The sequence below is a fragment of the Portunus trituberculatus genome, chromosome 38, assembly GCF_017591435.1.
Source record: "Portunus trituberculatus isolate SZX2019 chromosome 38, ASM1759143v1, whole genome shotgun sequence".
NCBI lineage: Eukaryota > Metazoa > Arthropoda > Malacostraca > Decapoda > Portunidae > Portunus > Portunus trituberculatus.
The window spans coordinates 280,534-302,791 of NC_059292.1; the positions used below are offsets into that span (position 1 = coordinate 280,534).

Consider the following 22,258-nt stretch of genomic DNA (forward strand, 5'->3'; position numbering starts at 1 on the left):
GAGCGGGGGAAAACAAACAAAACAGTGTGGAGGAGCGCAAAAAGGTTCTAATACTAACCACCACTCTACCAAGCAAGCCATTATTCCTCCTTTCAGTGTGAGAAAAACAAAACAGTGGAAGAGCGTAAAAAATAATAAATAATAAAAAAAAAACTAATAAAAAAACTTCTAATACTGACCACATCTCTTCGTCCCTCTGGTGGCAGCCGGAATCACTGACTGGACCCCTGCCACCACCACCACCACCACCACCACCTGTTGCGGCCAAGCTATCAGGGGGTTTCCCAGCACCCCAACACCAGCACAGCGCCACACCTCTGCTTCGTTACGTTTTCTTTCACGCACACTCACCAGCACTACCTTTACTCACGTTCCCCCCTCTACAACACCCCACCTGTCCCCTCCTCATCCTCCCCTCCCCACGCAGCCCCCGTCATGTGGGAGACGTGTGTATTGGGTGGTGGGGCTACGGATGGGGAGAGGGGGGAAACCAGCAGCAGCAACAGCATCCCGCTAACTGAAACGTGACCTTCCGTGCTTGTAATGGTGTGTGTGTGTATGTGTGTGTGTGTGTGTGTGTGTGTGTGTGTGTGTGTGTGTGTGTGTGTGTGTGTGTGTGTGTGTGTGTGTGTGTGTGACAACAGCAGTAACAGTAATAGCGTCTATTTCTCCTCCTTTTCCTACCACGCACGCACGCACGCACGCACGCACGCACGCACGCACGCACGCACACACGCGCGCACGCACGCACACACACACACTTATTTCTCCTGCACGTCCTTGTATAACCACATCCAGTTTTCTATCTACTATTAATTTCCTCAAAACTGTTCCGGTGATGCCATTGCCTACCCACGCCCCTTCTCCCCGCCCCCTACTGTTACAATTCCACACATCCACCACATCTTCCGCCCACCGTCACCGTGCAGTCCCGCGTCACGGCCCCCGCCCCCCATCGCCCCCCCAGCCCTGTGTGCGCCGCCACCAGTGTGTCTGCAGATCAAAGATAACCCAGCCCAGCCTGAACACTGTAATGGCCAGTGGATAATGAACGATACGGCTGGTGACGCAGGGGTGAGACGCGGGAAGGGGAGGGAGGACATGGATGGGGACACGCACACAAGATGACACGCACAAATGGAGGACATGGTCACACGCAAACACACACACACGCACGCACACACGTACAACTCAGCAGCACAGAGGTGGCCTTGGCACTGGCTGCTGCCACGCAGGCCTGTGTGCACGCGCCTACAATACATCAAAGATAAACACTAACAAGGATACCAAACAATGTACAGGTTAAGCACACACACACACACACACACACACACACACACACACACACACACACATACACACACCTGGTTGTCAAAGTCGAGTGGTAGATAACTGCAAAATATTCAGTTACCAAATGATCAGTGGTGAATCAGTGGTGAGTCAACACGGAGTTTTGAGAAGACTATAGACACATTAATGAAAAGAGATGACAGGTGGATACGTAAAGGTGGGTTAAACTTTAGACAGGACCTGCCACGAGTAGGCTTGATGGCTTCTTGCAGCTTTCCTTATTTTCTTCAGTTCTCACGGTAAAAGCTATTCCTTCTGGTGTAACGCGAGTCTAAGCACTAACATACCTCCATGCAAGAACTGTTCTTCGTGTTTGACAAAAGAATTAGTTACTATCCGTGTTTGCAATGCTTCCTGAATACTATGCATGTAATTTCTTGTAATGAAGCACCACGAAGCATAAAATCAGCATGCAATATTGCAGTCAAGTCAAGCTCTTCATGTTCTACAATTCACTTACATACTCAAGCCTTAGTTATAAGATAGCGCTTATCTCTACCGGTGAAGATATCAGGGTTTAAGCATTAACAGACAGGATGTGACTCATTGCTCTATCAATCACATACATTCTGACAAACGACAAGGCCAATGAAAGGAAAAACGCACGTACACAGTAACTTTCTTATCCAACCTAACCTAACGTGAACGAACCAAACTGAACCCAACGTAACTTCAATTCAGTCACCTAACCTAACCTAATCTGATCTATCTATCACATTTATCACTGTAAACGTCACCAAAAGCAAGCCAAGGCCACTTACATTTATTTCCCCTCGCCCTGATATAATCTGACTTAGTCCTTAACCCCTTCAGTACCAAGACGCGTTTCCATATTCATTGTGCTTACTGTTTGGTGATTTCATACAGCTTCACAAACTTATGTTGGGGATTAGAATAGTGAAGACTGTGGCCATTAACCTTCTGACCTCCATACACAATTCCTAATGTCAATAAAATGGTCTAATCGTATACAAATCTCAAGGTAAAAATGTGTCCCAGTACTGAAGGAGTTAATTACCTGACCCAACCTAACCACACTCACCTGATTATAAAGCAGCGTAATAGCGAGTCAACAAATTAAGGTGAATACAGGAAATTGTCCTTATCAATTTTGTTAAGTATATTAAATAATTCACTTCCAATTACTTTACATTCTCTCGCCACAATTCTGCCCACAATTCTCAATCACTCATCCTTTTCTTTTTTTTTCTGGTAAACTCTGGTACTATTCCCTGCCTGCTTCTGCATTCTCTCCTTCCTGTGACTTGTATTCTTTCACGAGGGAAACTTGAATTCAAGAGACACCCTGCATCTTTGAAATGTCACTTTTGACCTTTCCTTTGGGGACTGGGAATCTCACTGGGTCTTTTCTTATCGCTCTTTTTGTCGTTCTTGGCCAGAGAGAGAGAGAGAGAGAGAGAGAGAGAGAGAGAGAGAGAGAGAGAGAGAGAGAGAGAGAGAGAGAGAGAGAGAGAGAGAGAGAGAGAGAGAGAGAGAGAGAGAGAGAGAGAGAGAGAGAGTGGGGTGCCTGCTTTGGGTCATGGGAGAGGGGTGGTGAGGGAGTGACGATAACCAAGCACGCACGCACGCACATACACACGCACATCAAGAAAAAGAGCTACAGGCCACTCACTCACTGGTAAATCCACTGGGCCGGACGAGGAGAGCACTGTGGGAGACGGAGAGGGAGAGGGAGAGGGAGAGGGGAAGAGGAAGGCAGGCTCGTGACTCAACATGATGGCGATAGTGTGAGTGAGCAGGATGGCTAACAGAGAGAGAGAGAGAGAGAGAGAGAGAGAGAGAGAGAGAGAGAGAGAGAGAGAGAGAGAGAGAGAGAGAGAGAGAGAGAGAGAGAGAGAGAGAGAGAGAGAATCTGGTACGATCTCACCTCAACCTGATTTCCTTATCACGTGTCTAAAAAGTTAAATACAAAATTAGCTCTCTCTCTCTCTCTCTCTCTCTCTCTCTCTCTCGGCTCATCAATGAGTCAGTTATCACACTCACACACACACACACACACACACACACACACACACACACACACACACACACACACACACACACACACACCTAATTCAACTCACCACTTCAGTTCACTTCGATGACACCACAAGACACAACAAAAGAAAAGCGTTCATGAGGAGACACACACACACACACACACACACACACACACACACACACACACACACACACACAAAGGCGAGAGTTAAGCACACTTACTACGTCTTCGGCAGCTCTATCGCCTTCCACTTACCTGTAATAAACAAAGAAAGACATTATTATCATTATCATTATTATTATTATTATTATTATTATTATTATTAGTAGTAGTAGTAGTAGTAGTATAACGTCTTTTACCTTCACGACCATTGCTTTCTCTCTCTCTCTCTCTCTCTCTCTCTCTCTCTCTGGCAGCCTGTCCTCAAGTAATCTGTAGAGCATGTTAATTTGTCATGTTTGAGAGAGAGAGAGAGAGAGAGAGAGAGAGAGAGAGAGAGAGAGAGAGAGAGAGAGAGAGAGAGAGAGAGAGAGAGAGAGAGAGAGAGAGAGAGAGAGAGAGAGAGAGAATGAATAATTTACTACCATCATGACCACTACTCCTACCACTACTACTACTACTACTACTACTACTACTACTACCACTACTACTACTAATAATAATAATACCACCATTACTACTACTACCACCACCACCACCACTACTACAAACATTACCCAAATACCGAGCTGAGATTCCCGTCAAAAGGAGGTTGCCAAGATAAGACACAAGCCGTCTCGCTTTGTCTCAACTGAAGAAACAAAAATACAGTGGAAGTCTCTCTCTCTCTCTCTCTCTCTCTCTCTCTCTCTTGAACTGCGCAGGGAAAATATTAGTACAATGCTGCGTATGATGGTGTTGCAGTGTGGAAGAACAACAACAACAACAACAACAACAACAAAGGTGGTAGGATAAGGATGTAGAAAGATAAATAAGTAGAAGTAACAATAGCAATAACAACAACAACAACAACAACAACAACAACAACAACAACAATTACAATACATGTGTGGTAGGAGAGGATGTAGGAAGATAAATAAGTAGTAGAAGTAACAATAGCAATAACAATAACACCAATAACAACAACAACAACAACAACAACAACAACAACAACAACAACAACAATTACAATACATGGAGCATTCAGGTTGGTAGGGATGTAAGTTTATAGCTAAGTAGTAGTAGTAGTAGTAGTAGTAGTAGTAGTAAAAAAACATTAACAATACAATTTTCATCTCAGTCTCAATCATCAAAAGAAAACAAAACAGGAGCAGCAGTAGCAGTGGTGGTGGTGGTGGTGGTGCTGGTGGCGGCAGTAGCAGCAGCAGTAACAATTAATTCATTACTCAGATACGTTGAACAGATGGCGCTCCAACAAATGAGGCCACAGTGCTGAGGTGACTGATACAATAAAGCAGTATTCAAACAGTAGTAGTAGTAGTAGTAGTAGTAGTAGTAGTAGTAGTAGTAGTAGTAGTAGTAGTAGTAGTACAGCAGTAGTAGTAACAGCAGTAATAGTAACATCATCATCATCATCATCATCATCATCAGCAGCAGCAGCAGCAGCAGCAGTAGCAGCAGTAGCAGTAGCAATAGCAGCAGTAGCAGTAGTAGCAGCAATAAAACCACAACAGCAAAACCAAGAGAGCATACAAGATTAGTACTAATAACAGTTAAAGCACCCGGAGCAACAAAAACAGCAACAGCAATAGCACCACCAACAACACCAGTCAACACAGTCTGTAACACAAGTAGCAATACCAGCTGAAATGAGTCCACACAGCTACATAAAGGTTGGTTACGACCATTTATGTCTCTATCTCCGTCCCTCAAGACACGACCCATCACCAATTCAATACAACACAACACAAGGCCTCGGCAACACATAATAGGCCACGAGGAGGGAGAACCACGATGGGGAGGGTGCAGGGAAAAGGGAAGGCGTCGGAGTAGAGCGGAAGGAAATGATTAATAAGGAGAAAACGCTTGCACCTCAAAGAATCCTGAACACACAAAAGAACTGTCTGACGGAGGAGCTATTTCCTGCTTCGGTGATAGCTGATTCATTCAGTCACTTGTCTATACGAAGCCTGCATGATTGTCTGTTTACTTTCTACACTAATAGGATGTGACGCAAAGGACGCGTTGTGAAATATAAGGACGAACAAAACAGCGTTCGGAATGAGATGTGTACGGAAGTAATGTAACACGAGGTATGTGCATGGGGTTAGAAATTAGCAAGAGATAAAATTCAAAGGAGAAAAATAATGAAGAACTAGGCTAAATATGGATAGGGAATTGAAAGGAAGAAATGTAACATGACTTTGTAAGAGGTGAAAGGACAGCTGTCCAGAGAAATATAAAGAGTAAAAAAAGCCAAGGAAGAACAAGATCAATGGAATAAGAAGAGGGGGAAAAAAAGAGCACAAACAATTAGGGTGCCAATGCAGGAACACAGAGGAGGAAAACTACACATGAAAAAGCTGAGGAGGCGGAAAGAACAAGACGACGTATGAATAAGAAATAGAACTAGTAAAATACAACTAAGAAAAAAAGACAAAACAAAAAGAAAGACAGAACAAAGACACGGATACAAAGAATAAAGAAACGGACGACAACACGACGACATGACACCCGGCTAAAAGTTCCGAGCTATTGAGAAATCACACGTCCAAGAGAAGCAAGTATCATTGGTGTCACGTCAGGAGGGGACAACTTATCCCGTCACTCCCTCCCCCTCCCTAGGCACTCCCCTCACTCCCTACCCTTCCCCAGGCACTCATCACCACGCCGCCTGCTGCCGCCACTGCTCCGCGGATTAGCACACCACAACACACCCCACGTCGCAATAATCGTGACGCGTGAAGAACACCAAGTCGTAAGGGGGTCGTGGGGGGTGGTACCTACTCTTATACACTCCTTCACTTGCTCTCTCACCATTATCATCTCCAAAGGCCACATATACAATTACTCGGGTTCACAAGAATGTTTCTCCTGTTGGTAATGTTAAAATCTTATTTCTCTATCACTACAGCCATATAACATCCTTAACCTCTTCAGTACCATCACGCGTTTTCATATCAATTCTCCTAAATATCTAGTGATTTTACAGAGCTTTAGAAACTCATGTGAAGATTAAAAATAGTAAAGACTCTGGCCATTAATTTTCTGCCCTCCATATATCCTCCCTAATGTCAATAAAATGATCTAATCGTGCACAAATCTCTAGGTAAAAATGGGTCTCAGTAAGGAAAGGATTAAAAACTAGTAAAATTTCCATAGTGTCTTTACAAGATATATATATATATATATATATATATATATATATATATATATATATATATATATATATATATATATATATATATTAATAGATACGGCGCTGAAGTGTCTTAGAATATGGTCTTAAGAGGTTTAGCGCATGGGTTTCAGAAGTACGGCAAGCAGGATGTGGATATGGGAGGGTCTGCAAGGTGAAGCGAACGAGGAAAGCTACTAGAAATGTGAATATGAGTTTAGGAAGTGAAACGGTGAAAATAACGTATGAAGATGGAAGATGAGAGATGAGAAATGGTTATGGAAGAGGTATTAAGAGAGTCTGGAGGGTGAAATGAACAAGAAAATTAACTGGATATGAGAAATGAAGAGTCTGAAAAGCGAAACAAAAATATACGCAGACTAGAAATAACTACCCTAGAGATTTGAATGGAAATAAATACATTCTAGAGATTTGAAGGCCTAAAAAAAGAAAAAAATAGACTAAAAACCAGACACTGAAAATTCTGAAGAGTAAAACGAAAAACGGAGACTGAGATACTAACAAGGAAGGCTATGGGAACCGAAATCAAGGAGGGAACTAGTAGGAATTATAAACCAGGAAGAGTATGAATGATGAAACAAAGACAGGGGGGGAGGGTGTTAAACCGGAAAATGGTACACAACATATATAAATAAAAGGAAAACGGTAACCTACTGGAAATTAACACGAGAGGTCTGGAAAGTCAAACGATGATGACTGCTAACTGGGAATGGACATGGAAGGTATGGAAAGTGAAATGAAGATGATTGTTAAGGTTAAATAATCAGGAAGGTGAAACGAAAGAAGAAAATTAGACTGGAAGTGAAAACGAATCTATCCGGAGACATGGAAGAATCAGAGAGAGAGAGAGAGAGAGAGAGAGAGAGAGAGAGAGAGAGAGAGAGAGAGAGAGAGAGAGAGAGAGAGAGAGAGAGAGAGAGAAACGGAAGAATACAAAAAGCAAAAGAAAAGGAGAAAAAACTAAGACGAAAAGATAAAAAAAATAAAATATAGAGAAGGAAAAAGAGACGGAGTGAAAAATAGAAAAAAGAAAAAGAAAAAAAAACCCTCGAGAATACAAAATTAAAGACCACCATGATAAAAAAAAAAAGTGAGCCATGCAGGAGCCGTCATCACACACACACACACACACACACACACACACCTTTCCTATCCTCCATGATGCCTCAAGCCACTCGTTCACTCTCTTTTCAATTTTCTCCGTTTTCTTTACCGCAGAAGCATTGTGGGGGGAACCAAAATGAGAGGACGAGAGGGATTCGCCGCGCTGTTTGACCCACCTCCTCCTGCCTGCCAGCCTCGGGTGATTCAGCCTCGCACAGGACGTTCCCTTTACTCACGCTTATGCTCATGCTCCGACACCAATCCTCTCCGCCTCCCCCGTCCCTCCTCTCCCTCCTCCTCACATAAAATGACTATGACTATGACTACAAATCTCTCTCTCTCTCTCTCTCTCTCACACACACACACCCACACACACACACACCGCGTAGTGTAGTGGTTAGCACGCTAGACTCACAATCGAGAGGGCCGGGTTCGAGTCCCAGAAGCGGCGAGGTAAATGGGCAAGCCTCTTAATGTGTGGCCCCTGTTCACCTAGCAGTAAATAGGTAAGGGATGTAACTCGAGGGGTTGTGGCCTCGCTTTCCCGGTGTATGTTGTGGTCTCAGTCCTACCCGAAGATCGGTCTATAAGCTCTGAGCTCGCTCCGTAATGGGGAAGACTGGCTGGGGGACCAGAAGGCGACCGAGGTGAAAAAAAGGTGAACACACATACACACCGCGTAGTGTAGTGGTTAGCACGCTCGACTCACAATCGAGAGGCCCGGGTTCGAGTCCCGGGAAGCGGCGAGGCAAATGGGCAAGCCTCTTAATGTGTGGCCCCTGTTCACCTAACAGTAAATAGGTAAGGGATGTAACTCGAGGGGTTGTGGCCTCGCTTTCCCGGTGTGCGTTGTATGTGATGTGGTCTCAAGTCCTACCCGAAGATCGGTTTATGAGCTCTGAGCTCGCTCCGTAATGGGGAAGACTGGCTATGTGACCAGCAGGTGACCGAGGTGAATTACACACACAAACATTTTTTTTTTTTTATCTAATGGGCAGGAAGTCCCCACAGCCATGAGGCATCGAGCCATCACCGCCGCCCTGGCATTCCCACCCCCACCCCCTTCCCTTCCCAACAACCACGCAGGATGCCAACTCATGTCGCCTACCGCTACCCGCTACCTCTCCACGACCCTAGTGTTGTCAAAGCGGCTGAGTCACGAGGCAGGCGAAAACAAAACCACTAACTGGAGGACAGGCTCAGGGCAAGGCCTCCACCTCATGGTGCCTGCCTGCCTGCCACCACTGACGCGAAGGTCGCAGCCGCCTTCCGACAGGCCTACGCGACCAGGATGGGATGCGCGACACAGCTACAATGGTCACTCACTTAAGCCCTATTTCCTCACTTCTGTCCACACCCACACTACTGACCCTATGGGGCGGCAAAGGCACCCAAACACAGCACGCCAGAGGGACGCCCGGGTCACATGCAGCACCTGACCGAGCCGCACTTCGGGATGAGGCGCCGCGAGGACACGCATGGAAATGAGCAGTTGAGGGGCGTTGGTGTGATGAGAGAAAACAAACATCAAACCCGCGGCTTTGTCCCGCCGCTGCCAGTTGGGCTGTGGGCCACTGGAGCGAGGCACACTCACTGCCGTTATCTTCCCCTGCGCCAAATTGCGTGAACAAGTCCCAACTATCTAAATTATTCCTTGCTTGGATTATCCCACTGTTCCTATGCAGTGATGGCATCACCTCGTGCAGCAATCAAAACATTCCCACCACTCAAGCAAAAAAGACATAGCTGCTGCCAATAGACTGAGCCCATAGATATTACAAAGGAATAATTAGAAGTACATTAATAAAGCAGAGGTGACGCGTAGAGACACGCTGAGTGACGACAGCCAGAACTACAGCACTGGACTAGACTAAACACAGATCCAAGTTGAGGCGCGGAAAATGTCAACTGTGAGTACGTACAATACTATTACACTGTCAGCCGGCCACCACTCCCTGCCCGGCGCTGACACACACGCGTCCAAAAGTAAGTGTGAACAGGTCGCAAGGCCGCACTCAGTACTTTGCAGGGAACTCCAAAAAGGCAGTAAGTACGTATACATTTCGCCACGTCTTCTCAGGTACTCATGGGAGGCAAGGCAGCGCCACCACAACCACCACCACCACCCGCATCACCCACTGCCATTCTCAACCTTTACATCACTCACATTCCTATACACAAAGGTCTATCAACACAACAAAATGATCGAGAGGAGTAATTGAGTATTATCATCATTACTACTACTACTACTACTACTACTACTACTACTACTACTATCGTTATCATCATTGTGACTTGACGTAGATACACTCCCAGCACAGTCTCTAGAGGTAAGTCCTGCACGTTATTTAATGCAATGCTCGTAGTCTTGAACGTTCTCACCCCCCATGAGGACTGTTATCAGAGGCTACAGAGATCATTAGAGTTATGTTCCCTAGTCAGTCAGTCTCCCTCTTCAAGATACTACCACACCACACATCACAGTCAGTCACCACACACCACATAGTTACTCAGTCAATATGTACCACACACCAAACGGTCAGTCACTACTCACCATATAGTCATCACACCACACATCAAACATTGTCACCACACACTACAGTTAGTCACCACACCAAACACCACACAGTCAGTCACCCAATTAACTGTAGGGAAGTTAGCTGAGGAACATCAACCGGCAAAGAACAGTATACATGGTGGCTGTTTGTGAACCGTATTCTAAAAACGCTTTGCTCTCTCACCACGACTATTTTCCAAGGCCAGAGATGATTAGTCGGATTCTCAGGACTATTCACCCTTTAACAATGCAGAAATCTTATTAGTCTACCAACGCATCCATAAAACATCCTTACAAACAAACCAGTACAGTTTCACCTACAGCCTTTGGAAAGAAGCGGAGGTTTAGCGTGGAAGTGTTTCAAAGCATGGACGTCTGAGAAAAGGTGGAGAGGGAGTAGAGTGGCAAGTATCAGTGTGTATTGTGTCAACCTCCCATCATCTCCCAACTCGTGGAGAAGAGCGCCACCCTTCTTCACCCCCTTCTCCCCCATCCATTCTTACCACTCCGAGACGAGACATCACCGAACCCTTTCTTCCTTCCCTTCCTGCGCTGCGTTACGGGAGACTTATTTTTGTAATGGGACTCCCTCCTGTGATTTCTAGCTCTATGTTTCTTGAATATCCGGATTTTTATCTCTGTGTTCATTCTCTTCCTCTTATCAGCAAAATTTACTGATTTTCTCAACGTTTTGAATATCTATTATCAAAGAGGAAATGATTCAAAGATATATATTTTTTTTCTTATCAGTCTTCCTGCAGCGTGAGGGGCCCTAGCGTAAGGAGCGGAGGACACTATACAGCTGCAGTGTTGCCCTGTCATCAGCGTCACACCGTTACCTCCACTATTCCAAAAGGTGAAGTGACATAGGGTTTTTAATAGTATTCTTAAGGTATAGTAGTGACAGAATCAAGATTTTTACATTAAAAACAAGAAACACTTGAAAACCATGTTAATCATCCCTGTTGTGGCCCTTGAACGCAGTCCCAGCATGGGAGCACAACGTGTTTACCATTTTAGTGACATTTCAACAAGGCTTCCACATTATTGGCAGGAGAAACACTTAAGAATTAGGCAAACTACAACATATCTTTGATGTAGCCTTTCAAAACAGTCATAGTGAGACAGCAGAGCGTTTCAGAACACTGGCCTGGCATAACCTTAAAGCGACACCTTGGGGCGGGCAACGGAGGTGAGGGGTGACGGGGGCAGAGGAGACGCGATAAGCAGCAGCAAGTTACAGGATGGATGAGTCAGCCCCTCCCGCGCCTCACACGTCTTGGCTTATCACAAGCCTTATCAACGTTGATAATAATCCCCGCCCCGCCCCACTCCGCCTCCTCCTACGCAGGAAACACAGGTGGGTTGTGTAATGGAACTATTATCTTGCCAGGGTGGGAGAAAACACCTCCATCCAGCCACTCACCTCATCATCATTTCTTTCTTCCACCTCCCTCTAAGGCTCGTTACCGTCGCCATTAATGAGGCTTACCATCTACTATCTACAACTCTCTCTCTCTCTCTCTCTCTCTCTCTCTCTCTCTCTCTCTCTCTCTCTCTCAAAGGCCACACCAAAAATTATTAGCCGTGTTCTCAAGACTGTTTATCCCCAAAACAAAACAGCAATCTTGTTAATTTGTCACTACAATCTTCAAACACAAACACAAACACACACACACACACACACACACACACACGTTCCTGCTCAGCCTCAGACGCCTCCAGCAGGAGGGACGGCACGTTTGGGAATACAGAGCACAGGACATGGCGAAAGACGCGGCCCCTGCACCACCGCCTTCAGGAGGAGGAGGAGGAGGAGGAGGAGGAGGAGGAGGAGGAGGAGGAGGCAATAGCAGATATAAAAAAGAAAGGTCAACAGAATAGGAAGAGGAAGAGGAAGAGGAAAAGGAAGTGGAGGAGGAGGAGGAGGAAGCAGGTGATAAAGTAATAAGATGATGTAATAGTAACAGCAATAATACAGTAGTAGTAGTAGTAGTAGTAGTAGTAGTAGTAGTAGTAGTAGTAGTAGTAGTAGTAGGCATTTTTTTCTCTTTTAGGATAGTTTCATGTCCTTTGCCAAACTCCCTAACACACATACACACGCACGAGAGAGAGAGAGAGAGAGAGAGAGAGAGAGAGAGAGAGAGAGAGAGAGAGAGAGAGAGACGAATATTCATTGGCTAACTAGCTGTCACCTAACACACACACACACACACACACACACACACACACACACACACACACACACACACACGAGAAACAGCAAGCCTCTCCTCCCCTCCTCTCCCCCAGCCTCTCTCTCTCTCTCTTCAGAAACACACACAGACAAGGTGACACAGCAATCCCTCTTGGTGTGTGTAGTAATGCGGCAACTTGGCATGACAATTACGATAACAATACATGACAATACAAAGTGTACACGAAGACAATCCACGGAAGTGAGTGACAAAATAGATGATGATAACTATGTAGGTGCTAAGTCACGTGTTAGAGACAGAAATATTGATGTGTAGCACTGAGAGTGAAAGAGTGAAATGTATAGACAAAAACACGTTAACTAATCAGAGAGAGAGAGAGAGAGAGAGAGAGAGAGAGAGAGAGAGAGAGAGAGAGAGAGAGAGAGAGAGAGAGAGAGAGAGAGAGAGAGAAATTATAGATTCACACACACACACACACACACACACACACACACACACACACACACACTCTCTCTCTCTCTCTCTCTCTCTCTCTCTCTCTCTCTCTCAGACTAGACAGACAGACTGACTGACTGACTGAGAGGATGCCTGGAAACAAGATGATGGAAGAACTGCAAAATAGGATAAGTGGTGTGTGGGAAGAGAGAGAGAGAGAGAGAGAGAGAGAGAGAGAGAGAGAGAGAGAGAGAGAGAGAGAGAGAGAGAGAGAGAGAGAGAGAGAGAGAGAGAGAGCTACAATACACACACACAAGACACAAAACCATCATCAGTCAGTAAGAATTTAACAGACAATGACTCCTGACGAAGATAAATCTGAGGGCAGCAGAACAACCCTGAGGAGGGAAGCCACCCGAGTATTTACAATGGAGGGCCGCTCACCACCAGCGTCAGTAGTGTGGTGTAGGGAAAGGGGCGGGGAGGGGCGGGGAGGGGCACAGTGTGATTGGGGCAGTGAGGGTGAGGGGTTCAGTTGGATATATGTAAACATGTCCACTGACCCTGCCTCCATGGTTGGTGCTCTGCTGGTCACCGGGCGAAGTGTTGAGTGTTGAGTGGTGGTGGTGGTGGTGGCGGTGAAGGGGGAGCCGCAGCCACGACAGGGACACTACCACGGGGCACTACACGCACCACGGGCTACAGACCACTCGGATTTAACAGTTGAGGACAAGTGTCTCGGTGGAAGCTGGTACGCACTTTCTTATAGTCTCACGCTGTGCTGGGGCTTTCACCACTGCCTCACACGCGCCTCCTGGAACACTCCCGCCGTGACTCCCAGGATCAAGAAGTGTTCCCCTCAAACCCTCCCTCCCTCCCTCGCCCCACGCCCCGGCAACCCTTTCCCACCGACCAGGGAGGAGGCGGCAAGGATCTCCCCTCACAAGTTAGTCCTGAGGTTTTCAAATTCACGATTTTCCTGCCACTCCAAGGGACAGTGCCGATCTTCCTACCCACACGCCCACAGTGACGCCGCGCACCACGCCCCACTCCCCGAGCCAACTTCAGGACACACGAGGCACCATCAGCAGGAATGGTGAAGGTGAGGGTAGCTGAACGCACGCCCCACACTGCGTACAGCCACCCTCACCGCCTTTTTTTTTTTTTTCCTCTTAGCAACCTTCAGTCATTTCTGTTCTATTATTCACAGGTGGTATCCATCGGTGATCCGCGTCAACTGGCCCAGCCCTCCCGTAGCTTGGCCACACCTGCACCCACACCACCAACCAAGCCTCTAGCCAGTATCGCACCACGCACCCTGAACCACGAACACGCACACCACGTCCAACGAGGTCTGAATTCTAAAACCATCTGCTTTCTCACCATGACTATTTTCAAAGGCCACAGAGATTACTGGCACTGTTTTGTTTATCCTGTTGATCACGTAAAATCTTGTTAATCCATCACTAGCACCGCAAAAAAACATTAAATTTAACCCATGCCACTTCAACTAAAGCCTTGAGAAAGTAGTGGAGGCGCGATGCAGATGTGTTTCAAAATACGGTCCTGAATATTACAGACACTCCTAGATAGATCTCTTTCCCCTGCGACGGCGCTCGGCACTATACGCTGAGGGAGCCAAGGGTGAGAGTCGCCGCCTCGGTATCTCACCAACACTAGCGTTATCGTGTATTATCTTATCCATTGCTCCTAAGATACCACACACTCGTGCTCTCACGTGGTTTGTCTTGTGGGGGAGTAACACACACACACACACACACACACACACACACACACACACACACACACACACACACACAGACACGAGAGAGAGAGAGAGAGAGAGAGAGAGAGAGAGAGAGAGAGAGAGAGAGAGAGAGAGAGAGAGAGAGAGAGAGAGAGAGAGAGAGAGAGAGAGAGAGAGAGAGAGAATTTCATATGATGACAGCATTTTTTATCCTGCAACAAAATTATTTACTTAATCAAGCAACAAATTAATTAATGAAAGTATAAAGTCGCTAATCAATAAGTGGCCTTTGGTACCCAAGAGGAATGTATGACTCATTGGTTTCACTACAAGTAAAGCCTAAAAACAACCGGTAAGAGTCTACACTTGCCTTATAACTGTAACTCACACATAAATATTTACCAGATTGAAGCAGTGCATGACTTCAAATATTTACACAGCCGCCACACACTCACCGGCCAGGCTTTGGGAATAAAGGGTCCTGGGGTAAGAAAATTGCTCCACCTTGTAGGTCAAACTTATTACTTGAAGAAATAAAATAAAATACAAAAAAACTTCCATCACTTCTTCTCCAGGCCTTTGCAAAACACAGTGTATACAAAAATTGTGGTGTTCCAAAGTCATCTACAGTAATGTTTAAGCAGCAATATGCAGCAACACAAAGCAGTGGTAGTGGGAAAAAAAAAAAAAAAATTAAATAATAATAATAATAATAATAATAATAATAATAATAATAATAATAATAATAATAATAATAATAATAATATGAAGATAGAAGACATTCACTACTGTAAAAAAAAATCTCATACATAAACGGTAGAATTGGGAAAGCTAGAGGAAATGAAGACGGTTTCTCATTCACACAGCCAATACCAAAGTTAGCACTCAACACAACCATGATGAGCAAAATGAAACCATAAAATTATACATACAAAAAGAGCCTGGCCTAGTAGTTATGAAGGTTCAGCAGTATGCCATGCCACACTGACTGGGGTGGTCTTGTGGGGTAGCCAGCAGCAATGGCTGGTTGTGTCAAGGCTCCTCTTGCTTCTCGTCCCTCTCCCCTGCCAGCTGAACAGAGACTGTGACATACACAGCAAGGGACTCAAGCATTTACAGCATTATTCAGGATGTTTTGTGTCTTTCAATCAAAAGGATTGACAGCAAAATGCATCCACTGTTCTGGCAAAGAAGCCTGCAAGCAAAACAAAACTGTCTTGATATCCTTTACAGGAACAGTTGTTGTGCATCTTGAGGCATCCCAAATATCTTGGCTGGAGGGCAGTACTGTTTGTTCACAAACCAAATCTGCCATTCAGACCCAGTCCTACACCTGACATCAGCCACAGCAAGTTCTGTTTCTTGCAGAGATAATAATCATCTAAGATGGTCTTCAAGGTTGAAATATTTGACTTAGCATGCTACATTCAAAACTTTGTCCCTGATAAGGTTATAGAGCACAAAGAACCAATTTACTTATGAATACTTATTTAAAAGAGATATTTCTCAAAAAGACAACTGAGGTTCCTCCTCACATGATACAGCATTAATGATTCAATCATTATTTCACTTAAATGTCCTTACTCTCCTTACAAGCTGTGCAGCTCAAGAGTCTTTTCCACAGTTTGCAGTCATAAACAATATTCATCCTTCCCCATGTCTTCCTCCACACACAATCTCAAGGTCTTCTTCAGTCTTTTCACTGATTTCCTAACCAGCATCTCCTACTCCAGTGCTCTTCTGAGTAAATGGCCCTCCTCTCCCTTCCTGACATGCCATGCCACCTCAGCCAACTCACTACATTCATCACATCCTCCTCCTCCAATTTTTTACATTGCCAAACTAATAAATCGTATATCATTATTATTATTATTATTATTATTATTATTACCTTTCCATCACTTCTAGCCAGGAAGGTCATCTACTTCGATGGTTGAACAGGATGGTCTGCACCTTCGTGACTGCACATTATTACAATGTATACAGATGTTACTGTGTAACTTTCATGGTGCATAAAAATAATTAACCTCTTTGAGGTCACATGAGGAGACAGAAAAAAAGTTTAGTCTAAAATTGGTGTGCTAATCAAAAATCTTATTAAGGATGGTTTATGAGCTGATGTTAGGCAGAGAAAAATGCACACATCCTTGAGTAACATGGGATGCAGTGTCTCAAACTTCAGCTTATAGTGCTGGAAGCTGGCAAATGTCACATGATTGGTAGTGACCAGTGAGGCAGAATTGAAAAACTTCCACTATGTGGAGGTGTCAAGCACACTGAGAGTGAGTGAGTCGTCTCTGCCAGTTTTTCTCACCCCCCAACTGCTAACTTTGTACATCCACCAATGTATGAAATATTCTTCGCATGTATGGGAGGCACTCCACAATGTTGCATCTCCTATCTTCAACACTATTTTCATGCTAACTCCTCTTTTGATCTTGCTAACTGCATGCATCCCCTCCTCCTACAATCTCACTGCACAATTTTCTTCTCTCTCTCTCTCTCTCTCTCTCTCTCTCTCTCTCTCTCTCTCTCTCTCTCTCTCTCTCATCCTTATTTAATCCACCTCTCTAACATCTTTCAAAATAATGAGTTTTTAAAATTCCACTCATTTAAGTTTTCTAGTCCTGAGCACTAAATATTGAGGTCCCAAGTGTGTTTACATGATAGATAAATGTTCTCCATAGAATAAGACCAGTCAGTCAGACAGTGGGTGAAGAGTCTGTATGCAACTTGTGCCATCCTGCACTGTTAAAAATCTACCATGTATAAAAGTGAGTACAACTCGATGGTAGTCAGAAAAGAGCTAACATTTAAAAAAATAAAATTGTGAACTGATTTTTTTTTTTTTTTTAATGTGTAGGTACTAAATTACATACAGAAATCAGGGATACTGCTAAAACCAAGGCACAGATCACAGGTCTGCAATACATAGCAGGAGGAGTAACCTTTTCAAACTTGAAGCAAACAGACTTAAAACTATGTGGATGGAGAATATAAATATACTATACATACCAATAAAAAGATTGATGATTAGAAAACAATAATATGGGTGTTATTATGATTCATAAATTTTCTTAATATCATTTTGCCCAAGACGGCTCCATCAGTTAGCACTATGCTCATGATGCATGTGTGTTGTCATGTACCTAAACAGTGTCAGCAGCCACTGGGAAGACTTACAAATTAGGCACATACCATTGCTGATCTTTCAGAGAGCACAACAGTTAAATTAAACAATGTATACTACATGCATACCTATTTACCTCTGAAATCTGACACTCTAAGCAATCACACCAGGTTTGCACTGAACCCAGATGGAGAGTGAAACCATCAGAGAAGCTTGTAAATTAAAGAATAAGCAAACAGAGGAATGGCATATGTAACACGAGGGAATGCCAGTAATGTGGTGATGAGCAACAAAGTGTTCAGTATGCTGTTACTGCATCCCTTGGTGGTACAATTTGACTAACCAACACTAACACTACCTTACTTCTACTTTCTCCCCAGAATGTCAATCACCAACATGGCCTGAAGCCTGAACCTCTCATGTGAGACCCACCATGAATACACACATACACACACACATGCAAACAACCACTGTACCTCAACACCTGTAGGTACTATAAGGATCTTCATTCCTCTGTGATGTCTGGTATTCAGTATCACTATCTTGCTGGTGTAAATATATCATTAGAGGGCAGACTTTCCATTTATTCACTTATTTGTCTACTTTTATCCTCTTTTTTTCTTGACCAATCATAAAAATATACAAAGGTCCTTACACCTGTCCTGCCAGCACTTAACACTATAATAAATATATGCAACCACATGCACCACTCATATTTTCAAGCAATACAACATTCACTTTTACATCTATCTCTTTTGAGTCTTCCCAACACAATCTATATCCTCCTTCGATAAAAGAATATATACTACCAACTTGTCACTTTATTGTCTCTCAGGAATCCCAAGTGTTACCAGGATCCTCGTCTTCATCTGCCTCACCTTCAGGCAGCTGGCATCACCTAGGTCTCATGAACCACAAACTGTCTTTCACCACAATAACATTGGCAGTAAAGATCTATATTGCTGTTCTAACTCTCTTTACATCAAGCTTCACCACAGAGATGAAGTCTTCTTCGAAAATCTTCTCCTTCTCCTCCTCTAGACTTTCCTCACTTCCAATAATATACACCTCTGGTTTGTTCCTAAGTTTCCACAAAAGAATTAAGTGATAATTTACCTAATATCAGATGAAGGAAAATTTAGGATAAGTATAATAACAAAAAGGAGAAGGGAAGACAAACACAATGAAAAAAGTAATCTGAGAGGAAGAGATAGCCAGTGAGTCCATAGGACTCAGAAATGAAATGCCCAACCTCTCCACCACTACAGCCTTTCTTTCTGGCTCCAGCTTTATAGTTGAGTGAGACATTTTAACGTGCATTTTAACCAAGTTACAAATTCTATCAGGTCTTCACAATAATATAATTTCAAGTCATTGGTAGAATCTAAGATCTTTTGATATCTTAGATTCATGAGTTCTTCAGAGGTCTTTAACTCTTTCAAGCTCAGTGATTCTCTCTTAGCTATGGTGCTCTGGATAAAAGCTACTAACTGGGCATCAGCATCAGCAGTATATCATGTAATTTCAAGACAGTTAACACAAGTGTTGATGTAGATTGGTTTATTCAAATCTCAGCTAGTAAGTCCAGGGGGCAGTCCTTCAGATCCTCCACTTCCATCTCAAGCTATCCCATCGCATTTTGATGCTCCTGTACTACAAGCAGTGACTTTGCATCCTTCACTTTCTCCTGTGAGTCTAAATCGATCATGTTTATACCACCACTTGCATTTATGTTAATTTCCCTACTGTAGGTTTAAATCCTTATTGCTCCTTGTGACAAGAGCTAAAAATGTAAAAAAAAACATATCAGAGGCATAGAGGACCTCATTTCAGATTTTAGTGTTACGTAGCTAAAACCTGGTGTACAGCAGGTGATGTGAGTTTAGTTTAATCTACATACACATCCAGGCAGTGTTTAAATTCAAATCTGCTTCCCTTACCTTAAAATTCCACTTTTCCATAAGACCCATCAACTTTGACCAATGGGTAGAAAACATGAGTGTTGGGAAAACCCTAACACTGTATGAGCCTGAGTGAAGAAAGCACAAAATTGAACATAGTCTACATTCTGAATTTCACTTGATAAGTCCCAAGTAAAGTCAAAGGTTTCCTGCACATCCACAATCCCAAGCCTTTCTCTCTCTCTCTCTCTCTCTCTCTCTCTCTCTCTCTCTCTCTCTCTCTCACATGCATTTTTTCATATGTACCTCAGTTCTCTCTACTACCAGCTCTATTTCCCTCAATCTGCCCATCCTTCTCTCTTACCTACTTGACCTTCTCTCTCTACCATATAACCTTAATTCTCCCTCCCTTCGCCATTCCTCCCACAGTGACCTGTTCTTCCTCTAACTTCCACCTCATCACCTTCCTCCAGCCTCAACCTCCACTCCTACTCTTCCTTCCTATTCTATTTGAGAGAGAGAGAGAGAGAGAGAGAGAGAGAGAGAGAGAGAGAGAGAGAGAGAGAGAGAGAGAGAGAGAGAGAGAGAGAGAGAAATTCTTTACCTGAGGCTTAATACTTCTGTAGTGTCAAAATAGTTTGCTCTTTTCTGCTTCCTCACACATTTCTTATGCACCATTACCACATTTCCAATAGTTAGTACCAAATTGCAGTTTTAACAAGTGAAGTAACTGTTACAGTCTTTCAGTCTTACAACATTTCTCTTTCATATGAGACAGCCATTCACATGCTGGTACATATACAAAATGTGCATGGTTATGTGAAACATGCTTTGTGGTCTTTACCTACTACGTGCACACTAGTATATCAACACGGAGGCATATAGTACAAATTAAGACTTATGAAGCACAATGGTGACACAACTTTGCAAGAAGCTATAAAAACTCTTTCAGTTATATAAAACTGTGCAACCTCTGAACAGGTTATAACAAAACTCAAAAATAACTCTCTCTTTATCTAACCAGTTCTTATTAGTAAGAAATCCTGCAGGGGATGGCAATAAGAAATTAGTCTACTAGTGCTTATCCTAGCATGCTTTCATTCTCTTCTTCTTTTATCCCCTTTGTCTCCAAGCCATTACCATGTTATTCTTAATTCTTGTCTGAAATGTTTGCTCTCCTCTTCATATTTGCTCTGCTTAGTCTTTTGAGAACTATCAATGTGTTGCAATGGTGTATACCAATCTATATAACATTATCAATCAAACTCCACCAGGTAAGATTACATTTCCTCAGGCCGATTGTTGAGCAAAGTTCATTATTCAACTGTGATGTCGCCATACTAAACAATACGGAATCAAGAAGAAATATTCAAGGTAATTTCACCAGCTCAATAAAATAATTAATGAAAGTAACAATAAATCAATGTATATATAGTTAAGCAAAATGTAATGGCTTGGCCCATTACACACTGGTGATATGACAGGATACCAGGCAGAAGATGTGATGGGCTGGAATCTGTTTGACCTGTGTTTCATCCAATTTTGTGTCCAATTTTAGTAGAGTGATTAATTTTCTTCCATCGTGATAATATATATTGACAAGTGCAATCATCTTTGAGGAGGGCAGGGCCATGATCATCACAAACAGGCAATATCCAAACTTCCATAGAAAGTGTCCCCTGCCGCAAACCTTGCTGCCCACAGGTGGCTCACAATCCTTCATTTGTTTCCAGCCACATCTCAGCCCACGGTCCCACGCTATCACCACCCATTGTGCTCCAACCCCTGCCTGTCTGTGTTTTAAGCCACACATCACCTTGCACTGGCGCCTTCCAGTGCGTTTCAAGCCACACCTCTGATCCCATGTGCTGAGCCACACCACAGGAGACAGGTCACACCGCCGCCCCCCACTGCATCTCGTGCTGTGCCCTGAGTCACACTGCTCCCAGCCACACCTCAGGTCACACCGGCACCTCCCAGCCACACTATAAGGCTTAGGCCCCTTTGCCCCTCCTCTGGTCAGCTCGGGACTGCCGGGGCCGAGGCAGGAGAGGACAAGCCGCCCCTCACCACACCGCCCTGCCTTGGGGGTGGCGTCTCACCCATGATTTATTGTTTTCTGAGCAAAACTCGGAGACGCAGGCGAGGGCAGCACACACGAGGGTGCTTGGGACACGGCCCGTACCGCCGCCCAGCATACACAGCCCCACCACGGCCAGTCAACAAAGGCTGCCAGAAATAAGTCGCTTCGCTCCAGACTTTAAAACCCTTATGTTATTCAATACGACTTCCTGGGGATCCTCGCGTACCTACCTCATTTTGTGTCCTTATAAGTATCCAGTGTGTATGGATGAGATTCCTCACTAGGATATTCCCGTATACACCGTCATGGAGATAGAACGAGCACGGAAGCACAGTTAGCCCGGCGCAGCGCAGCCTCCCTCGCCCCCACCTCACTGACAACTGCCGCCATGTT

The 22,258-nt window shown here is 44.2% G+C and overlaps 1 protein-coding gene across 3 annotated transcripts in view; it reads right to left on the reverse strand.

Annotated features, from left to right (window-relative positions):
• LOC123514490 (protein enabled-like) overlaps nucleotides 1–22,252 on the reverse strand; it is a 135,329-nt gene extending 113,077 nt beyond the window's left edge. Inside the window, exons 1-2 of one of the 3 annotated variants that reach the window (XM_045272369.1) lie at nucleotides 22,096–22,252; nucleotides 13,568–13,818 (exon numbers count right to left, since the gene is read on the reverse strand). In XM_045272369.1, the coding sequence (XP_045128304.1) occupies nucleotides 13,568–13,578 (11 nt within the window). In that variant the 5' untranslated portion in view covers nucleotides 13,579–13,818; nucleotides 22,096–22,252. Of the gene's footprint in view, nucleotides 1–13,567; nucleotides 13,819–14,581; nucleotides 14,599–22,095 lie in introns of those variants that run through there. The other 2 variants (XM_045272371.1, XM_045272372.1) reach the window with 2 other exon arrangements.
• Between the last annotated feature and the right edge of the window lie 6 nt (nucleotides 22,253–22,258).